Raw genomic sequence first — 22,377 nt, forward strand, 5'->3', positions numbered from 1 at the left:
AGTCTATATAGTAGTGTTAAGGTCGATCGAGAAAAAAAAAGACTAATTCATATGCTATTATAGTTACACTTTATATAATATATTATGTTCTCGACTCCCGATAATGTCAAACTGAACCATAACTATTTGATAACATAGGATTATATTGTATATAACATAGTATTCATTACTAGTTATTATTTACTATTTAACATAGTATTATACATAGCATTCAATTGCAAAGGGGATGACTAAGTTACAAAAATAAAATGTCAAACCAAAATCAGTGTATTTTAGTCCCAAAGTATATGAAATGTGAATTTGGCATCTTTTTATCTAAGACAAGTATTACATTTGTAGAGAAACGTCACGTTACCCGCCGCGAGCTGTTGACTGCAACGCACCAATGCATGGGGTTTTTTCTTCCACGTCCTTAATTCTTACGTCTAATTTCGTTTACGTGGCCTCGTCGGTTGGCCTTCCACCTTCCTCTTTAATTTATTCTTACGTACAGTTTTTCAGTTTCCCGCCGCCGCCGCCACCGCTGCCACTTCAGGTCGCTGGAATCTCTCGCCTCTTGAACATTTCACCGTACGTCTCGGTTTACAGGTTCCCGAACTTATTCAAAAGCCGCATTAATGGCAGTGTTGAGATATTTCGGTCAAAACAAAGGTGACTTTCCGACTATTCTCGCTTACTATATATTCCGCCGAGGAAATTCGTAGGCTGTCTCCTACGGTGCCACTCTTTGCAATTGGACTGCTTCGAGACAGCAGCTCTCAGAATAAGAAAAGGGAAAGATTTGATGGAACGGAAAAAGTTTCCAAACGAACGAAATTAAAAGAAAAAAACGGAGTGAGAGAAATTTCGCAGATTCTAGAGAAATATCCTCTTACCTTTTTGGTTCTCTCTTTTCTTCGTTGTTTGGGTGCGTTCCGCCATCCGGCAGCGGACGGTATGGAGTTCTTTTTCTTTTCTCGGTCCTGTTCGATTTTTTGTTTTGCTGTAATTCGAACTAGTTTCGTCCGATCTGCTGCTTTTTGAAGAAGTATGATGCTGGATGTCGTAGTAGTGGCATCGGTTTGGTGAATTCTTACTCACTTGGTTGTGTTCACTGTGCATTTCGTTTGAGAGATGCTAATCTGGAAATTTGTCTGACGAATCTTTGAAGTCTTATCTTGACAATAGGACCTTAAATGTGAAAAGACGGAAGAAAGAAAACAATGTTTGGACTTGAATTACTTTGTGGCAAAACCAGAATGCCTTGAATTGCTATCCTTTGATTGTTCTTTTCATCTTTTTGCTTGTTTGAGTATGAATTTCGAAGTTACTGTATTCGTGAGAAAGATTTTCATTCTGAAGCTTCAAACTTCACGACATGCAGGGTATTTCGGGTGGTATACATGCCTTTTATTAATTACTGCTAATCGGTCAAAACATTTTCTGATAGGATTCTCCCTTTTGCATCCCACTGTGAGGGAGGCTCGCTCTACCATGGTGGGAGCGATACTAAAATACTGACTCACCATTACACTGGAATCTCAATAGTCTGTTGCCTATTAGAAGAGAATTTTTTGAAGTAAATTTTTTTACGACTAGTTTTGGTACTCTCGTTTGCAATCACTCTTTTGTCCAGGGATGTACCCTGGCAAGTATACATTTGTGAGCTACTCCCAACTTTTCAAATTCCTCTGATATTTTTGTTTATTATTTTCAGGTTTTCCTTGGTGCCTTTACTGTGTTGTGCTGTTATCAACTTTGAGCTAGCAAAACTAATTCCCGCCATACCTTCTTTCTTGGATCTATCAATTGCCTTGAAACTGGTTACCTATTTTCAGAGCTGAAAGCGTGCTTTGCTGAAGAAGATGGTTATAAACTAAAGGAGACACCTTTGTGTTATTTCATGTCGTGGACATTGATTAATTATATTTTTTTTGAACTTTTGATGGATCAAGCAAAATAAGTTCAAAGAATGATGAGTTTGTCTTGTAATTCTGGATGCATGCAGTTGATATAGCCACCTCACTTCTACTTTGGATGCTCTTTTGTATAGCGATGCTTCCCGTGCAAAGCCATGGGTATAGCTGTTGGCACTTCAACTTCTTCTTATACTTACTTTTCCTTTGTTCACTCTATCGCACAAACACGGCCCTTGGACTTGAAGCTGTGTTTCAAAACTCTGCTGAATCATTTTTGAGCAATTACCATGAGTGGAGCCCTTTTTGCCTCATCAAAAGTTTAAGTTCATTGTCTTGTGATGACTTGAAGGGTGTTGGTTCATTTGATACGGCCTGCTTGTTGAATTCAAGTTTGCATTTAGAAGATGATTTAAATGTCTCTGGGACAGGAGGCCTTGAGTTATCTCCACATGTTTCAATTGTTTGTGCCATTAAAAATTGCTCGATAAACCTGAACTTTTCAGGAAATGTTACAGTGGGTCAAGGTGCATCATTGGTTGCAGGGTCTATTACTGTTATTGCTGCTAGTATAACCTTGAATGACAAGTCAGCCATAAATACCACAGCCCTGGGTGGACCACCCCCTCCTCAGACAAGTGGTACACCAATTGGACATGATGGTGCTGGTGGAGGACATGGAGGCCGAGGTGCTTCTTGTGGGAGAAGAAATGAGACAAATCCTTGGGGTGGGGATTCTTATGCTTGGACTAATCTGGCGGAGCCATGGAGTTATGGGAGCAAGGGAGCTAGTAGATCACATGATGAACAGTTTGGAGGAGATGGGGGAGGAAGGGTCAATCTCACAGTGAAAGGTGTCCTGTATGTGAATGGATCTGTGTCTGCAGAAGGTGGAGATGGAGATGCTCAAGGTGGAGGTGGTTCGGGCGGAAGTATCGTTGTTCGTGCACCAAAACTGTGAGAGCTGTGTTTTTATTTATTTTGGTATCTTCTGCTATATATACCTTCAGCGCAATGAATCCATTCAGACAAACCATGACCATAATGTTGTCAGATAAGTTCATGCTCTTTTTACAGAGGTTGAAAATCATAAATTGTTTCTTTGTAATTTTGTACGTAGAATTGTGATGCTTGTAGTTTCCCATGCCTAGGTTAACTACACTTGTAAAAACTGTTGTGCCTCTGTAATATGGTGAAGCTTGATAGTAACTTACTCAGCCTTGACTCTGTGGATGTTATGTTGTCATTCCTTCACAGAATGTGGCAAATGTCATTGACAGCTCCATTGTCTTTTTTCATTGTATGAAGGTTTTGTGATGCAAGAAATTGAATAGGACTATTAATGTGTTTCTTTCTTCTTCTTCAATAGAAGGCTGATTACTTGCACAAACACTCCAACTCATATTCTCGTGAGATTTAAACCAAAGCTTCACAGCTGGAAACCTTCTCAATCCACTGCTTACTTTAATGTGGTGCACTTGACTCATAGAAAGCCTATAGTTGGAACAGTATTGTGGGTAACCATGGGATTAATTTATTTTGTCTATGGAGGGATAATATTGTGTACGGCTTTTAGAGATTTCTATTGAAGATGACTAGTCATCTGCCACTGCTTCTTTAAAAACTTCAAATAAGAATGAGGAATATTCATTGTCAAAAAGAAAAAAGAGATAGATATAGTAACTATCTTTAGTTGATGCAAATGACAAATGGATCCTTTCTTCCTGAAGAGATGATCATATTATGTTTGATGTTTGCTTTTCAGGACTGCCGTGGTTCATTCTAGCCTATTTTTCAAAGTGATTGTAAATGTCAAATTATCATTAGGTCTTGACTAGAAAACGAGAAGATTTCAAGTGTAAAAAGCAATAGTTGTGGGGAAATCTTTTCCTCAAACAGTTCAGGATGTTCCTGTGCCTGCCCACATTCCATTACTATTCTACCGTGGATTTACCATTGCATTATTGGTTTTTTTTGGCTGCCATATCTGTTTCTTTTCAGTTTCTGTTGAACATTAGTATCACAGCTTGAATGAAAAGAATCTGACACTTACAGGCAAAATGGAAATGCTATTTGATTGAATATATCAAGATTTTTTGCAGTTCAACTTGATGATGCGAGTCAGGAGCACACTTAAGACTTGATGGCTCTAATGTTTTTATATAATTCATTTATCAGGAAAGGAATTGGTATTATCAGCGCTGCCGGAGGTAGGGGATGGGCAGGTGGAGGTGGTGGAAGAATATCTTTGGATTGTTACAGTATTCAAGATGTGAAAGTCACAGTCCATGGTTTGCTCACGACTTCCTTTTTTTTTTTTTTTTTTTACTGTAAAATTTAGAATCATGAATTGTTTGATGAAACAATATTACATTACAGTGAACATTGAAGCAGTGCACTTTCATCCGATGCATACTTTGGTACAGACATGAAAAAATTCGTAGTATGGAGAAATCTCTATTGCTTGTGGCATTTGAAAGCTATTCAAAGTTGTGGGAGTGGCAAATTGTCTATTATGCTTGTATATAAAAAATAATATGAATTAAGGTGCGGTCTTTAAGTTTCCTTAACAATTGTACTTCATGATTCAAATGAAAATCTCAGTCTCATCTACTTCAACTTGGATTACGTCCAGAGAAATTTTTGTGATGCCACCTTTTTCCTTGTGCCACCTAGTTGAGTGATTTTCCTTGGGCCGGGTGTTGCTGAAATGCTGAATCTTGGAAGGGATGACTTGTGACACATTGAATTATATAAATCCGAATGGGAATACTTTACCCGTGCATGGAGTTACTATCCTCTTACCTGAAACCAAGGTTTACCTGTTTTGTGCCAGGTGGTGAGAGTATTGGTTGTCCTGGAAATGCTGGTGCAGCAGGTACCGCTTTTGATGCAAGACTGCTAAGCCTAAGGGTGAGTAACGACAATCTTACTACAAATACCGAAACACCTTTGCTGGATTTTACAACTAGTCCGCTTTGGTCTAATATCTTTGTGGAGAGCAAGGCAAAAGTTTTGGTACCACTGGTGTGGACCAGAGTTCAGGTAATATTTCATGCTACTTTCCAAATATCTATCCTGCTTGTACATGGGTTAATTTGTATATGCATCCACTTATTCCATTATTTTTTATATGTTAAGTTTGTTTCAGAAAAAAAGAAGCTCATTTATTTCTAGGTCTCTGTAAATATAACTCTGTAGGTGATGCCTCTTGAGAGGGATGACAATCAGTTAATATCAGCTTGGTGTGATGTGGACCATCATTTGATCAGTAGATACAACTTCATCTTTGAGTGAACTACACTTTAAATCTATCTGTGTGGTGGATCTTTAGATTGTTTTAGTAACCATGGATTACTGGAGTTTCACCAACTTGAAGTGGTTACAACTATTCTTTGCTCATCCAAGATATGCTCACGTGATGTAAAATGTTCCACTTCATTTTATAGTGATTGTCAGATTTGATGGGAACTGTAGGTGACCTACTAGGAGCATACTCCTTCTAGAACATTGAACTATCATGGATTAGGAATTTCTGTTGTCCTAATTTTAGTTTTAATTACTTTTCAAAGAAAGAATAAATAGTTTTAATTATAACCAATTAAAAAATTACTTTATGCTGTGTTAGTAATACAGTTGTAAGGTGAGAAAGTATAGTGTAAGAAAAATAATGCCCACCCTGTCGTCCAGCTGTTACTTCTAGCTCTTTACACTATGAAGGCTCAACCTGTCATGCAATTTTTATATCTAGCTCTTTTTTTATTTTGTTATTTTGTTGATTCTTACTTGGATCTTTCCCTTCAAGTGAAGATCTTTTTTTTTTTTTTTGAAGAAACATGTGAAGATCCAATATCCGTTAATACTCTTTAAAGTAATTCTTTTATGTACAAGGTGAGAGGCCAAATCAGTTTACTTGATGGTGGAAGCATTAGCTTTGGATTGTCCAACTACCCTGTTTCAGAGTTTGAACTGGTAGCAGAGGAACTCCTACTGAGTGATTCAGTAATAAAGGTAATTGGCTTCCCATAAGAAATAATATGTAGAAATCACTTTCAGAAAAATAATATGTAGGAATCAAGTGTGTTTGTTTTACATTTTTGGTTAGTATTATTCATTGGTGACCTGCATCATAATTTCTTATAGATTATGATCTTGTATTGTGTTCTGTAGTTTTAGCTAAACATTTTGTGCTTTTGTAAATAGTTAAATAGGTATAGACATGTACATGCTATATCACACAGTATGCATATGTACACTATATATAATACATTATAATTCTTAAATTTTCAAAAAATATAGTTATACAATATACTAGTTTATATGCAGGACACAAAAGAGTATGAGCTCAAGTCCTTACAAATTAGGTGTACCCATTATTTAATATAACCATTAGTTTTAAATCTTATGACTGAAATTTTAATTTCTTCTTATGGTTGTTGTTGTTGCGGGATTTTCTTTCCAAAATGATTAGCTGAAATTGAGAGTGTTTTTCCCAACTAATTGGCACAAGATCTTCCAAGCTCAGGTGATGTGAGATTTTATCCAACAACAACTATTTTCAATCTCAAAAGACTTGCTTGAAATACGGAACAAATTTGTGTGGCTATAGATAACAGGATTTCTTATCTTTATTTGAATTTTTTGCCATCAACTATTCCTTCTCATGCATTGTTTTGAGCAGACAAACCCGCCAAAGGCGAGAAAAATAAATTAGATTTGGCCATGAAAAACATCACATCACAAGGGATACACAATAGAAACAAAATATGTCTTAGATTTGCTTTGTTACCATGTTAAATTAGGTCAGTTTATCCAAAAAATAATTAGATAAAGTTTGGAGGCCTCTTTCTAACCATCAAGTATGAGATCTTCCAATCCCAAATTAATGTCAGGCTATTATCATGTAGTGGCAATTCTAGCTCTAAGATATCTAGCTTGAGACATGGATCACACACATGTATGACCATTGAATTCTTACACCCACCAAAATGTTTTTTTTTTTTTTTTTGGGAGGAATGAAATGGCCATTGAATGGAGGGACTTTGTTCTTATGCCCACCAAAATGTAGATTTTAGAGTTCTTTTCTATTTTTATTTATTTTTGAACGGAAAATAAACGTAGTTCTAATTTTTTGGATTTAGTGGAAATTATAAATAACTTAATCTTTTAGAGAGGACGAATTGTGTGTGGCCTACATTGGCTGCATTCTATCCAGCCTTATTTTTATCTGCCTCTACCTCTATGTCAATATCATATAATAACAAAAAAACAGGGCCTGGCCCTCCAACCAGGCCCGTAACCCACTTTAATGCATATTTATAATCTACTAGTATTCTCTTTTATTAGATTCAAATCTTCTTCACATTAGGTGTCTAAGAAGTGTATTTTCAAAATGAAGGTGTATGGTGCATTCAGGATTTATGTGAAGATGTTGCTTATGTGGGAATCCAAGATCCAGATTGATGGTGGTGGCAATTCTGAAGTGGCTACATCAGTGCTGGAAGTCAGGAATCTGATTGTTCTGAGGGTATGCTGATATGAACCATTTTCTTCTTCTTGGATAATCTTTTTCAGTGATAACCTCTATCTTCTTCTTTCACAAATCATTTAAATTTCATTCATTTTGGCAGCAAAATTCTGTCATCAGCTCGAATGCTAACTTGGGAGTATATGGTCAAGGGCTTTTGAGGTTGAGTGGTCAGGGTGATGTAGTCCAAGGCCAGCGACTTTTCCTGTCACTGTTTTACAACATAGATGTAAGGTTCTTGTGTACATATCTATATTACTTCTAGTAAATTATTGGACATCCTGTGAATTTTCTTCTTTTTTACAATTAAGAATTTCATTATAGCAAATTAGTTAATAGGGATCCTGAAACAAGTTGTTGCAATCAAAAGGACTAAAACAAAGAAGTTAAGACTGTATATTAGGTGTAGGAAAATGGAATTTAGGAAAAGCTAATGTTGTGTGAACCCAAGGGTGAAAGTACAAAAGGCAAAAGATGTAATTGGAGAGTCTTCAGAGAAAGGCAACTAAATAAAGAGTCATGGTGGTGGACTGTTGCAGGAAAAAACAATTCATGAAAAAGGTCCTCTTTAAAAGTCAGGTTCTGGGAAAGAGGAAGAGTTTAGCTGATACAAACTAGCCAAATATGAAGCTGTTAAAGTTGGATACATCCCAAAATAATTAGCCAACCTAAGACGGGCCTAAGAAATGGATAATATAAATGAAAATACAGACTAGATAAGTAATAAACTTGGTCCAACTGAACAAAAACTCTGCCCTGATACCAGGTTAAAGTTGGTCCAATCTAAAATGACTAGTTGAAGTTAGGAAGCCTTTATTTCAGTTAATAACCATCAGGTTTTTCTTAACTCCCTAACTTATTTGGAATTATTTCCACTAACAAAAAAGAGTCTATGCGAATCAAATTATATTGCAATTGATGAGCTATGCAGTACTTAGAATATTAGCAAGACAAAATTACTTATGGATGTATTGGTGAAGTTGCACCAACTTAGCTTGGTTTTTGCTCTCTAACATGCAAGCCAGTAAGTTCAGATTATATAGAAAACTCGTATCTATGGCTTGTTTTGGACGAAAATTTTATATTTCATAAACATGATGAGAGCCTCCAAAACATTTTTTTTAAAAGAACGTGCTTGTAGGTAGTTTCTCTCTCTCTCTCTCTTCAGTAGCAATGTCTAGAAGAAGACTTTGAAGCGTTGAAATGTCTAGGAGATCTTGGTCTAATGTGGTTCACTAAGCAACTTTTAACAAAATGTTGAAGAAAAATGAATAAGGCCTGATGGATGGAGGAAATGTGGTAGTACCCAAAAGAGACATCTGTAGTCATTATAGCTAACGAGGGGATAATAAAATTAGTCAGTCAAATAATTATAGAAGAGTGGAAAAACTACTAATGGTTAGCTTTAGAATAACCAACCTCAGATGCAATTTCTCCCTTAAACATTGGGGAGGAATATCAGATTTTTTCCATTTTTTCATGGCAACCTGACTGCCCTGACTTATTTTCTTTGTGTGTGGGTTTTTCAAAAAATATAGTGTTAATTGGTGAATATGGAGATGTTACAATTGGAAACTAGAAATACAGAGGCAGAGTTTAGAATCCAACGATTTTAGTAGTTACTCAATCTAAGAGTGAATATGTTAGCTGTGACTGTAGATGACAAATGCCCAAGAATGTGAGTCCACTGGAGGCTGATGAAAAAATTGTACCTAAAAGGGGCTCTTTCTCTTATCTTCATCTTGATCATTCAGAATGATATGAAGATTGTGTACTACATAAATAAATGTCAAATGACTAATTGGAGACTCCCAGTTAGAGCTTTGTATGATAGGTATAACCTGCAAAATCTGAATGCAAAATTCTGCAAGGCAGTTGCTAGACTACAACTGCTTTATGGAAGGGAATGCTGGGCTGTGAAGATTCATCCTCTGTATTAGATGATAATAGCAGAGATGAGAATATTGGGATTGCTGTGTGGTGTGACTGTTTTTAAAAGTGATTCAGTAGTAGAATGGATATATCTGTCACACAAGTTAATCACCCTTTTAATTACTGTTAACATGAGTAATGTAGTCTTTTACAGATAAAGATTGTTTTACATAGTTAAAAAGGAGAGGTGATGCAGTAAGTTTCCAGAGCCTTCAGGACTCTCCCTCCCTCCCTCCCTCCCTTCCCTCCCCCCCACCCCCCCCCCCCCCCCCCACCCACCACCGCCCTCATACCCACAAAATCCCTCTCTTTCTTGGTTCCTCATAGTCTCGTCTTTCTTTTTCCTCCATTAAAACTAAAGCTTCTTTCTTCCAATTCCTTCATATTTTCACCTTTCATTTATTTGTTTTAACAACTGGGAAAGATAAAAAAAGAAGAATATTTAGAATGATACTTGAGAGACACATCGGGTGCCTAAAAATGAGAAAATAGGAGTGTCATTTGAGATTATTTTGTCATGTTGTGCTGATTTTATGTTGCACTTGCAAGGGAAAAAAAGGGGTGAAGAAAGAGGCTGAACTAGAAATGTAATTGGCACCTGATGGAGCAGACTCTGATATTGTCTGATGTAGGAGTTGTCCTTAATATAGTTGGGACAAGGCATTGGAGATATGATATTTTCTTCTCTTAGTTGTTTAGTGAAAGAGTTTCTTATGTACATAGATTCTTCTTTCTCGTGTAACACTTGCATGTTGGACATTGGTTAGGTCGGACCAGGTTCGATGCTTCAGGCACCATTGGATGATGCAAATGATAATATTCTGTGAGTTTGTATGTCTTATTGCAATGTATTGATGGTTCAAGGATATCTTTTTGTAGCCATCTTAACTATTTAAATGTACTTTTTTGCCAGGGATATTAAACCACATTGTGAGAGTCAAGCTTGCCCAATGGAATTGATCACTCCTCCAGAAGATTGTCATGTGAACAATTCGTTGTCATTTACACTTAAAGTAAGAAGTCGTTGCTATATGTTACCAGTTCATCTGTTTTCTGTACCTTAATATTCCTATTTGCATTTGACAGGTATGAGGTTCTAAATAATATGTAAAGGGAAATCAAATTATGCTTAACCCTCTTCATTCCATTGTGTTGCTAAATGAATCTAAAAACCTGTGTCCCATCTAACGGAATATGAATGTTAAACTTTTTGTTCATCTGACTTTCAATTAATAAACGCGGTCAATCTTGCATTTGCTTAAAGAAAAAGCAATCAAGCATGCTTCAGTTAGTGTGTTCAGGAACCAGAAATGTCTTGCTGTTAGAGAGTTATATGCTTCTTTATTTTTTTGAGTACCAGCAACTCATTTCATTTTACCTTCATTATACACTCAAATTTTAAAGGCTTCAATTTCTGGCAGATATGTCGGGTCGAAGACCTTACTATTAGTGGCCTTGTAAAAGGAAGTATTATTCACATCCACAGGTCAAAGACTGTTACTATTGAGACTGGTGGAATGATAAGTGCATCTGAACTAGGTGATCCAGAGTTTACATATTGGAGTTTATTGATTTGTTGCTTTTTTTTATATATTCCCGACAACTCTTTCAGTGTCATATCCTGTATTTATCTTTCTATACCTTTTACTCTGACGAAATCAGGGAAACTTTGACAGGCTGTAAAGAAGGTCTTGGCAAAGGAACATATTCGAGATTTGGAGTTGGAGGTGGTGCTGGACATGGAGGGCGAGGGGGATCAGGTGTTTTTAATGGGAGGATAAGTGAAGGTGGTCGGAAGTATGGTGATGCTGACCTTCCTTGTGACTTAGGAAGTGGAAGTGGGGGTCCAAGTGACTTGAAAGGAAATGTTGCTGGAGGTGGAATGATTGGTAAAGCAATGTTCTTTGCAACAATAAGTATACCGTCCAAGATATCCTATTTTTTTTGGAGTATATCTTATTATATAAATTATTTAAGAAATTTGTACTTGAATGGATGCGTTGATCGTAATATATATTGGATCTCAGTCTTACTGCAGCTTCACTCTTGATTCTCTCATCTACTGGTTTGAATGCTAGACGATGTTTGGTCTGGTAGAAGACAGTTATTTTTCCAGGTGTAATTGATTGATGAAAAGAAAAAAGTTGAACAGGGAAAATATAAACTATGGTTAAGGTTAAGTCTATTTAGCAAAGTCAGGTGTCACAAGATCAACTTTATTTATTGGAGATTCTCTTTCCATTGGGTGCTGGGGGCTTCCCTCTCCCCTCTTTGATCTCTTTTTCTTGATTCATGAATCATCATTTTCAAAAAAAAAAAAAAAAAAGATTAGGTTTAGAACTTCATCCCTCTTATCATGCAAGATGACGAACGTGATTGATTTCTTTTGCATGATCTATTATTTGGTATACTGATCCGAGTATATAGACCAAAGTCAGTTATCATATTTCAGTTTTCAATGTTTAAGCTTCATTATATGCTGCAATCTTGAAAAAATTAGATAGTCCTTAGTGTGGTTTTGTGAAATCTGCATGTTAACAATGGTATTTGTTACACTTTTTGTGATTTTGTGACAACTTTTTCATGGGGTAGTCTCTGTTTTGCCCCGTACCTGCAGCCTTATGTTCTAGTAAAGTATACAATGAAATTCAGATGTCACAGAAATGGAACCTTAGTTGACTGTCTGATATTATTTATTACATTGATTTTTTTTGTTTTTCCTCTGCTCCTGCTAGTGATGGGCTCAATGAAGTGGCCGTTGTCGAGATTAGATATCTATGGATCATTGAGGGCAGATGGCCAAAGCTGTACTGATGCAAATGAAAATGGCACTGTGAGTGGCGGGCTTGGTGGTGGGTCTGGTGGTACAGTTCTTGTTTTCCTCCAGACATTTACACTTGGCAATAACTCATTCTTGTCCCTCTCTGGTGGGCATGGTGGCCGAATTGGAGGTGGTGGAGGTGGCGGTGGACGTGTTCATTTTGATTGGTGTAACATAGCTGTAGGAGATGAATATGTTCCAATTGCCACTGTAAATGGTACAATTGACACAAGGTATTGGTTCCATGACACTTATGATCTTCAATAATTATATGGTTAGGAAAATCCACACTTTTTAATTGCTATGAGATTTCTGGAACAGTGGAGGCACTGGGAGTGGTGATGGTCATGATGGTGAGGAGGGTACTGTTACAGGAAGAAAGTGCCCTAGAGGGCTTTATGGCACATTCTGCATTGTATGACTCATCCCCTCTGTCAATAGAACTTCTCTGGACTTATCTTACCTATGTTTGCTTTTTTTTTTTTTTGGTTTTGCAGGAATGCCCTGTTGGTACTTATAAAGATGTAGAAGGTTCGGGCCCGTCACTATGCATTCCTTGCTCACTTGAACTCATCCCTCGTCGTGCATATTTTGTGTATGTTCGAGGTTAGTTCTTCTATCCTCTTCCTCTCTCGTGTGTAGTGGTCTTTTCTGGTTGTATATTTTTGTTTGTTTTCATGTCTGTGCACTAATTTAATTCATCTATTCAATGCAGGAGGTGTTGCTCAATCTTCTTGCCCATATAAATGCGTATCAGAAAAGTACAGAATGCCAAACTGCTACACTCCCCTTGAAGATTTGATATATACATTTGGAGGACCTTGGCCTTTTGCAATTCTTGTAACTTTCACTTTAGTCTTTCTATCTGTTTTACTAAGTGCTTTGAGAACAAAATTAGTTGGTTCAGGCTACACGTATCAAGCCACAAACTCTTTCGAAAGGCATGACCCTCATTCTTTCCCATACCTGTTGTCTTTGGCGGAGGTACTCACTTCCGACGTTTATCATTCCAGTTCCAAATTAACAGATGTGGTAGTTCCAGTTCTTTCCTCACAATGTCATGTGTGAAACATAGGTTCGTGGGACCAACAGAGCTGAGGAGACTCAAAGCCATGTACACAGAATGTACTTTATGGGCCCCAATACATTCAGAGAACCATGGCATCTTCCATATTCTCCACCTGATGCAATCATTGAGATTGTGTAAGAACATGTGCCTACACAATTAGAGCCTACAACTCTTCTTCAGAAAAAAAGAAGAAGAAGAAGAAATGCAGTGTTTTGGACATGGAATACTTACTTACATTGATTAATCTATGTCTAAAGAACTGTGATGATTATATATATATATATATATATATTTCTTTTGCTTATATGGTCAATTTTGTCAACAGATATGAAGACGCATTCAACAGATTCATTGATGAAATCAACTCAGTTGCTGCATATGAATGGTGGGAAGGATCCGTGCATAGCATTCTTTCAGTACTCGCTTATCCATGTGCCTGGTCTTGGAAGCAGTGGTGCCGGAGAAATAAGATTCATCGACTACAGGAGTTTGTGAAATCGGAGTATGATCACTCTTGCCTGCGCTCGTGCAGGTCACGGGCTCTTTACAAAGGGATGAAGGTATATTTTAGTATTTTTCCGTCAGCCAAATTTCTATGTGACTACAGAGATAATTGAGCTAAATGGTTCTGGCAGGGAACTTAGAACTGCTCAAATTTGTGCTATACTTGAAATGCTGGAACTATATTTCTCCCTTATGACTCAACTAAGAAAAATATGTATGTTTCTTCCTCATGATTGAAACAATTTTATCTGAGTGATAATGATTGCAGGTGGGCTCAACCCCAGATTTGATGATTGCTTATATTGACTTCTTCCTTGGTGGTGATGAAAAGAGGATCGATTTGGCATCCATTTCACAAAGGTTCCCCATGTGCATTTTATTTGGTGGCGATGGGAGTTATATGTCACCTTACCATCTACACTGTGACACACTTCTTTCCAATCTAATTGGACAGGTATTTATTTATCAAATAAGCATCAAAATCACTTGATATGTCTTCATGACAATAACTTGCATCTCTCTCGTTTCTTTCTCCAGCATGTACCTGCAACTATCTGGAATCGGTTTGTAGCTGGTTTCAATGCTCAACTTAGAACTGTGAGGCAGGGTTCTGTTCGATCTGCACTAGGTCCTGTAATTAAATGGATAAACAGTCATGGGAATCCTCAGCTTGAGTCCCATGGTATTAGAATTGACCTTGGATGGTTCCAGGCCACGGCTTCTGGCTACTATCAGCTTGGTATCCTGGTTTCAGCAGGCGATATGATGCTACATAATATGCATGACATTTTGGATGCAAGTAGCAATGACCTTGTAAGGTATCTCTGTTTCCTATAGTTTTTGGGAGGCTTCTTCAGAAGTGGCACATACAAGATGCTTATATCTTTCATTTCAGAAAAAAAGATGCACTAGTTCCATTTATTTATATCCTCATATGTTGAGTCTAACATTGAGTTTCATATAAGGACTGCGTCCTAGATTTTTTGCCTATTTAATTATAGCTCAAATGTTATTTAGATACTATAACTAGCTTTGAAAGATATTCTCAAGAAAAAGAAAAGTAGCTTTGAAAATGTTTGTGGGTAAAAATGTTACCATTTTGTAGCTATGCATCTATTCAATGTCTCAGACAGCTGTCGTTAGAGTAAGAAATGTTGTTTCAAGAGAGTAGTCTCATATTTGTTTAGACTTAGAAAGATCCTATGCTTTGTTGGAAAAGACTTGCTAACTTTTTCTTTTTCTTAAAAGATGGCAAAAAGGGGCTTGAACTTCAGCTAGTCATTTTTGGAAGAACTAACCAACTTCAACAAACTGCTTGAGCAAATTGATGCCTATCTGTTTTTATTTACATGGACATGTTGGGTTTTTTTTAGCCTAAATGTGTGGGAGAGTGATACGAACCTCTTCAAGGTCTTATCTTCTCAGCTTTCAAAGAAAGAATTAGAGCTGGATGTCTTGGAAGAAGGCTGAAATTTGGGTGTGAATGGAGTGCATGATAGAGAAGTCCTGTAGGGGTGATGGGGAAATTTAGAGGAGGCAAGAGGGACCTCATGGGATCTTTGGGAATCTTCTAGGCAAGAGAGAGAAATAGAGAGAGAGAGAGAGAGAGAGAGAGAGAGAGAGAGAGGGGACGAATCTAGGAGAGGGAGAGGGGAGAAAGGCAAGATAGACTTGGGGAATAGGCTTGATTAGTTTTTCCTTCAACCAATAACCTTATTTATACTTTTTTCATTACATGCTTAGGGAAACTCTTCAATCAATTAAATACAGACCATGTAAACCCCTTATAAAGTTTTCTAGCATCTTGTTTTCCGTGGCCATGCTCTTGGGCCCTCCTGGTGCATTTTCTTCCCTCTTCGTAATACGTTTGGCCATTTTCACAAAAGATGTTGGGTTGAGCCTGGTTCTAACCCAAAATGACTAACCACTTTGCAGGCCTATTGCTCAACCTTATAACTGTTAAGCACCTAGCCAAAACTACCCAAAAGACCGGCCTGGTAGTAGCGGAAAACCAAGCATTTAACCCCAGGACCATAACAATACTCCTACTGTTATGAGCCGACGACCACGGCGGCCCACTCTAGCGACCCGGACTGCCTTTTTGCGCCACACAGGTCTCTAGGTAGCCTCTCCGGGATTCGAACTCGCAACATCGGTATAGCTCTAATACCAAATGTTAAGCACCTCGCCAATACTACCCAAAAGACCGGCTTGTTTGGTAGTGGAAAGCCAAATACTTAATCCCAGGATCATAACAATACTCCCACCGTTATGAGCCAACGTCCACGGTGGCCTACTCTAGCGACACTGGCCCGACCCACTTTTTGAGCTTACCAGTAATTTTAATTTGGCCTCTAGGTGGCCCCCTCCGGAATTCGAACTCGCAATAGCGGTATAGCTCTGATACCAAATATTAAACACCTATCCAATATTACCCAAAAGACCAACCTGGTTGGTAGCGGAAAGCCAAACACTTAACCCTAGGACCATAACAATACTCCCACATTTATGAGTCGACGACCACGACGGCCCACTCTAGCGACCCGGACCACCTTTTTGCGCTACACAGGTCTCTAGGTCGGCCCCTCTGGGATTCGAACTCGTAACAACGGTATAGCTCTGATACCAAATGTTAAGCACCTAGCCAATACTACCCAAAAGACCGGCCTGTTTGGCAGCAGAAAGCCAAATACTTAATCCCAGTAAATGAGTTACATTTACTTCTCTTAAGATTTCTCAATGTGAGACTTTTTCTCACTTCACACTTCTGCTTACGTCCAGGCTTACAGGTAATGGGCCTGTCACTTGTCCACAATACATAAACAACTTAACTCTGACCTCATGGAGCCCAAAGTATACAAATCACTTGTGGATCACACACTAGGCCTCAAACCACACTAAACCAACTCTAATATCACTGTTGGGTTGAGTTTGGTTCCATTCCAAAATGACTACGCACTTAGGAGGCTTATTGCTCAACCTCTTAAGTCATACACTGCTTTTAAGATGTCTCAATGTGGGACCTTTTCCCACTTCACATAAGACAACTACATAAAGACTGTTATTGACTTTTGAAAAGTTCAAAAATACTTCAAGTAAGGTTTTTTAGTTGCTTACTTCATTTTCCTTGAATATATCTTTCCATAGAATTTTTACTTGGTATCCATATCGTCACTCTTTCCACCATGTTGCAACAAAATTCTTCTGGAGCATGTGTCTTTTTCCTTTGATTATTTTTCTTTTTAATCACAAAGACAAAGAATTTCATAAGAAAGTAATGAAATTTTATTAAGCAGATGAAAGGAGGGGATAACCCAGGAAAAAAACAGAAGAAAGCCAAAACAGTGACAACAAATACAACTTAAGAGCCAAAATGCTAATGGGGGGAGGGAGTGTGAGGAGTTACATTGTTTTCAGATCTGTAAGTGTGCTTCAAACCAATACACAAGTGGGATGTGATTTCCTCCATCTTGTCAAAAAGTTGCAAGAAGCAGCAAGGGGGTCTTGATTTCCTCGATACCCTTGAAATTACCATCAAGAAATCCCCTTCAACTAAGAGAGGATCGGTGACAGCGGCAAGTATAGACCTTCAAACCTTAAAGGAAGGCCTGCAACTCTACTTTTGTTGAGTTGCAACAACAAAAAGAGTAGAGTATGCCAGACAAACGTAACCATCATCTTCCTCAAAATTATTTCTATGTTGCGAAATGGAACATGTTGACTTGAATATGGTTAGAAACCTAAAATATTGCTGCTATTGTTGATCTTTTCAATGACTTTCTTAAAGTTATCAAACTTCTTTGTTTTGTTGAAATTAACTAATGTATGATTCTAAGAAGGAAGTGTTAGAATAGTCCCAATCCAAATATTAGAAAGATTTTGTGCTTATTACTTGCAAAGAGACCTAACTTCTGTTAGTCATCTTGTGATGAACCTAGACCAAACTTTAACATTATGAGAGAAAGTACTTATGTGTGAGTCTCCACCCATAGTTATCAATGTGTAGGAGCCACCAAGAGCGCTCACACTTGAGGGGTGTTAGAATAATTCTCTGTGGATCCAAAATTTGAAATATCTTGTGTTTTACTTGGGAAAAGGCCTCCAACTCTGTCCAACCATGTTAGGGTGGACCTAGACCCAACATTTAACATGAAGCTTCTATCAAATTCTGGAATAATGATTATGAGCTGTATTTGGGTATCCTTAACTCTCCCTATCTGATCAACTCTTAGCTGCAACTATGGAGAGAGTTTTGTATCATCTCTTATGTAAAATCCGTTTGTTTTTAAATGCAACTATTTGTTATGTCAATGCTTTGACTTGTTTTTTTTGGTTCTACCATTTGATAACTAGAATACAAATTTTTAGCTTGTAGGATAGTGAGTCCTCTTCCCTACCTCAGTGAATCAAAGCAATCTCCCAAGCTTTATTCTTTGTTTGTTATACCAACTTGACATTGTCTAGAAACTAGAATTGGATTTGCAAATAAATTCAGCACAATGAAGAAGAAAAAGATTTGATCTATAAGTGATTTTTATTTGACTGAAGTGATTGGGAAAAAATGAAAACTTTTACAACAACCCCTTTCAATCCCATATTATTACCTTTTAAAATTGTTAAAATTGGGCCCAGGTCCATCTCAAAAGGACTAGCCAAACTAGGAAATCTCTCTCCCAACTAATAAATCCAAGAATATACTACGCATTCATCCATGTGGGACTATTTTTTAATACCCCCTGATGTGTGGGCCCTCGTTGTGGATCCAACACTTGGATAATTTAGGTGGAGGCCCACGTATGAGTACCTACTTTGATTCAATGTTAAGAGTCTAGTTCTATCACAAAATGACTAGTCAAGTTAGGAAACTTCTTTCCCTACTTATAAATTTAACAACAAACAAAAATTTCCAGTTAAAACTCTATTGATACATTACCGAGCAACTTTACCAATTTAAAACACTGCACTTTCGTTTTCTACATTAACTAGTTACAAGTTAACTACAGGTAACTTTAAGATACTAATCATTTGTTTCCTACTATAAAAAGAGTCTAAAATCTAATCAAGGAAACAATTGAGATACTAATCATTTGTTTACTACTATAGAATTCTCAAAACAAAACAACAAATTTTAAAACGAAGATGTAAGAGTCTCTACCTAATGACTTCCAAAAGACGACTCTTCTAAAATTAAGATTGTTGATGGGCTTTTAAGAATACTAAAAGAAAATAATCACCGAATGTCCAAACATGGATAGATATTAGAAGTTGAGATTTTTGTTATTTATTCTTCCTTTTCCTTGAAAATGTCTTTCTAGAGTATTAGCCTTCACTTAATTTCCTTAAGATGTGTGTGGAGAACTTTATGTTTTAATTAGTAAAGTCTCTTATAAGGTCTTTTATTTTATACTATTCTACCAATTAAAGTAATTTTAATTATTAAAATTGGGACAGGTTCATTTCAAATTGATTAGCTGAATTTAGACTTTTTTTTGGAACTAATGAACTCAGGATTAAGCAATGTGGTATTATTCACAGGCTAACAACCTCTCTTGCACTAAAGTAACTAGCCTGAGACGTGAAGCACATGTATCAGCCACAGAATGGTAGCTTTTATCCACCAAAACTCCTTGTAACATTCAGGCTAAAGCTGAGACATGGAAAACATACAAATGAACATCTATTGGAAACAAATTAGGGCTTGGATTTACATTGATACCATGTTAAATTTGGCGGAGTTTTACTCTAAACTTAGTCACCGAAGTTAGTTTTTCTAAGTCCATAACCAGTGTGGGATTATTCATCAATCAACAATCCCTCTCACACTTAATCTCGATCAGATTTGAGATGCGGAATGCATGTATAGGCCACATAATGGTGGGGCTTTTGCCTCAACATAAGATTCAAACTTCCTACTTCCGTTTCATGTTTTGTCAGACATAAACCTCAATACATTTTAAATATATTTCGTATAATGAGTTGCGAAGAAAAAACAAATTACATGCAAAAAACAACCTGTAAGTATTGCTATTGCATTTTTCAAGAATCAAATAAATTTCAGCATTCATCTCTTAATTTGTTTAAGTCTTACTGGATAGACTCTAGAACATCTAAGGTGTCTGGTTTCTTATATATTGCGTAGCCTTTTTCTGCTTACTAAATGAATTATATCAAATGAAATAAAGCTAAAATTGGCTTTTAATGAGCATAGTTGATGAATCTATGATTGCTTTCCCTTATGTGAACCACATTCTGGCATTTGGGAAGCATTGGAGGATTCAACTTTTGGTGCAATGGCTATTTTTTTTGTTCATGTGAGGTATTGGTTTCAAGTCTCATGGATCTTTGGAGTTCTTGGGTGTATCTGTACATGCATGCCAATATTCCAATAAAAAGGGATAAAATAGTTTAATTTTCTTTTACTAACCTTTTCATGTGCCAGAATTTATTAATTGATATTTGAGAGAGAAATTTTGAACCTTATTTATTGTTGTGTTCCAGAAAACATACTGCAATTTTGCGCAAGAACCCAAAACCGTTGCAGCAGGGTCAGCCACAGATCAGCATGGCAATATCTCGTAAAAGATTAACTGGAAGAATTAATGGGGGGATAATAAATGAGGCTACATTAAGCTCACTAGACTACAGGAGAGATGTTCTATTTCCTTTTTCTCTTCTACTACACAACACAAGACCAATTGGCTCTCAGGTATATATGGAATGTGAATGTTCTTGTTTAGGTTATATTTGATTCGACTTACCATATTTGGCTGATCCTTTTTTTGGAATTTAATTTTTGTCAGGATGCCCTTCAGCTGCTGATCACTCTCTTTCTCTTGGGAGATCTTACCATCACTCTCCTTACACTGCTCCAATTCTACTGGATTTCTCTCGCAGCTTTCCTTGTTATCTTGCTTATCCTTCCCCTGTCTTTGCTTTCCCCTTTTCCTGCCGGATTGAATGCCCTTTTTAGTCAAGGCCCTAGAAGATCTTCGCTTGCTCGAGTTTATGCATTGTGGAATGCAACATCTTTGTCAAACATTGTATGTGGAAACTCTTAACTTGGTTGTCCCAGAAAGAATATTTATTTATTTTGAAGTTGATTACACATGCATTCCCCAAACTGAAGACCTTATGCTTGAAACTCTTCAATGTGACCCCGGCAAGAATATTTATGAGGATGCAAATATAGTCTGCCTCGATTTGCAGGATGGGCTCCTATCTCAATTGGTAGGAAAGCCACAAAACCCTTCTTAGATGTTGATAATGGTGCTTCTCCATTGAATAAGATCCTATGCCTGTAAATTAAGGTTTTATACTAACTAGCAAAGTGGGCTTCTGTTCTCATATGGAGAGGGCATTTACAGTTTACCTCACCCAGAAGGAAACTCGTCATTAGACTAGTTAATATGTGCTGATTTGTTTTATCTCTCCAATTCTTTGTTTAATGCAGACAGTAATTATTGTTTTCTTGCAGGTTGTTGCATTCTTTTGTGGGCTTCTTCACTATGTGTTCTCGCCATATGGTGTGCCTGAGGGGACCAAGACATGGGACTCTAGAAGGTTAGCTTTGTGCTTGTTCACAATCTAACTTATAAAATAGTTTGTTATTCGTCCCAAATAATCAGCAGACATGTCCAAGCAATGACCCTTCTTCATTTCTCAGCCTAACATTTTAGCACCAGGTTTAACTATTTTGGAATAGGATGAATGGCTCTATATTTGCTCGACGAATCAGGATTTCAGTTTTACCAGTACTTGATTAAACTTTGGAGTGAGCCTAACTATGTATATATGGACAGGGAGGATGACAAATGGTGGCTTCTCCTCTCCGGCCTCCTACTGGTCAAGTCCTTGCAAGCCCGTATGGTAGATTGGCACATAGCAAATTTGGAGGTTCAAGACCCGTCTCTATTTAGTCAAGATCCGGAGAAATTCTGGGGAGCCTTTTGAGACCTTGAGATATAGCTTCAACCATGACGGGTTGGTAGAGGAAAACCTGTAGATGATTCTTGGGGATGCTTGTAAATAAGTCAAGACTTTGTAAATCATTTGTAGTTTCGGTTTGCATTTATAGTCGTAACAGTGGAAGAGGTGTTCATATCTGCGTGAAGTATAGGGAAGTACCAGTCCAGTTCAAGTTCAGACCAGATAAACCAACCTGTATAAGAACTATGAAAAGGGTTTGATTCCAATTGAATTTTATTTATATATTTGAATACTATATTATTTTGAATAATTAATTTTACTTTAAATTACTAACAAATAAATATTTTATAATTATCTAAAATTAAAAATGTGTTATATAATAAATTTTACTAATTTCACTTCGAAGGTTCACGATTATTAACTTGGTTATAAAATTTTAATGATTTAATATACATTATAAATATTATATGAATTTATTTTATGTATTTAAGATAATTAGCTCATGATAATTTATAGCAGTTATTTTATGTTAGTTAATAAATTTAATTAATTGACTTGGAATGGTCATTGTTAATTATATTAAAATAAATAAAATAATTTAAATTCAATTATTAATTATGTTAAAATACATATATATCTGTTATCTAATGCAAATACTATTTTATAAATTAATTTTTATTTAAATTAAAGTATTATTTTAATA

General features: G+C 36.8%; 1 protein-coding gene across 4 annotated transcripts; it reads left to right on the forward strand.

Annotated features, from left to right (window-relative positions):
• The first annotated feature begins 630 nt into the window (after positions 1–630).
• Positions 631–21,920, forward strand: LOC137948573 (uncharacterized). 4 transcript variants are annotated; one of them, XM_068794661.1, is made up of 23 exons: positions 631–651; positions 1,697–2,852; positions 4,074–4,186; positions 4,732–4,940; positions 5,787–5,906; positions 7,294–7,422; positions 7,526–7,651; positions 10,122–10,177; positions 10,268–10,367; positions 10,776–10,893; positions 11,031–11,270; positions 12,090–12,408; positions 12,497–12,590; positions 12,673–12,781; positions 12,891–13,159; positions 13,251–13,378; positions 13,570–13,804; positions 14,017–14,202; positions 14,286–14,566; positions 20,247–20,454; positions 20,549–20,788; positions 21,223–21,308; positions 21,548–21,920. In XM_068794661.1, exons 2-23 carry the CDS (start codon positions 1,978–1,980, stop codon positions 21,696–21,698), a joined length of 4,392 nt encoding a protein of 1,463 aa, XP_068650762.1. In that variant the 5' UTR covers positions 631–651; positions 1,697–1,977; the 3' UTR covers positions 21,699–21,920. The 4 variants fall into 4 exon arrangements, with proteins under 4 accessions (XP_068650762.1, XP_068650761.1, XP_068650763.1 ...); XM_068794660.1 differs by lacking the exon at positions 631–651 and adding an exon at positions 728–934; XM_068794662.1 differs by lacking the exon at positions 631–651 and adding an exon at positions 728–934 and having other exon boundaries at positions 11,031–11,243.
• Positions 21,921–22,377: the final 457 nt, after the last annotated feature.

Source organism: Aristolochia californica, unplaced genomic scaffold, assembly GCF_029961685.1.
Source record: "Aristolochia californica isolate CCGP_79_NKW_82.1479 unplaced genomic scaffold, dmAriCali1.0.hap1 SCAF_13, whole genome shotgun sequence".
Classification (NCBI taxonomy): domain Eukaryota; kingdom Viridiplantae; phylum Streptophyta; class Magnoliopsida; order Piperales; family Aristolochiaceae; genus Aristolochia; species Aristolochia californica.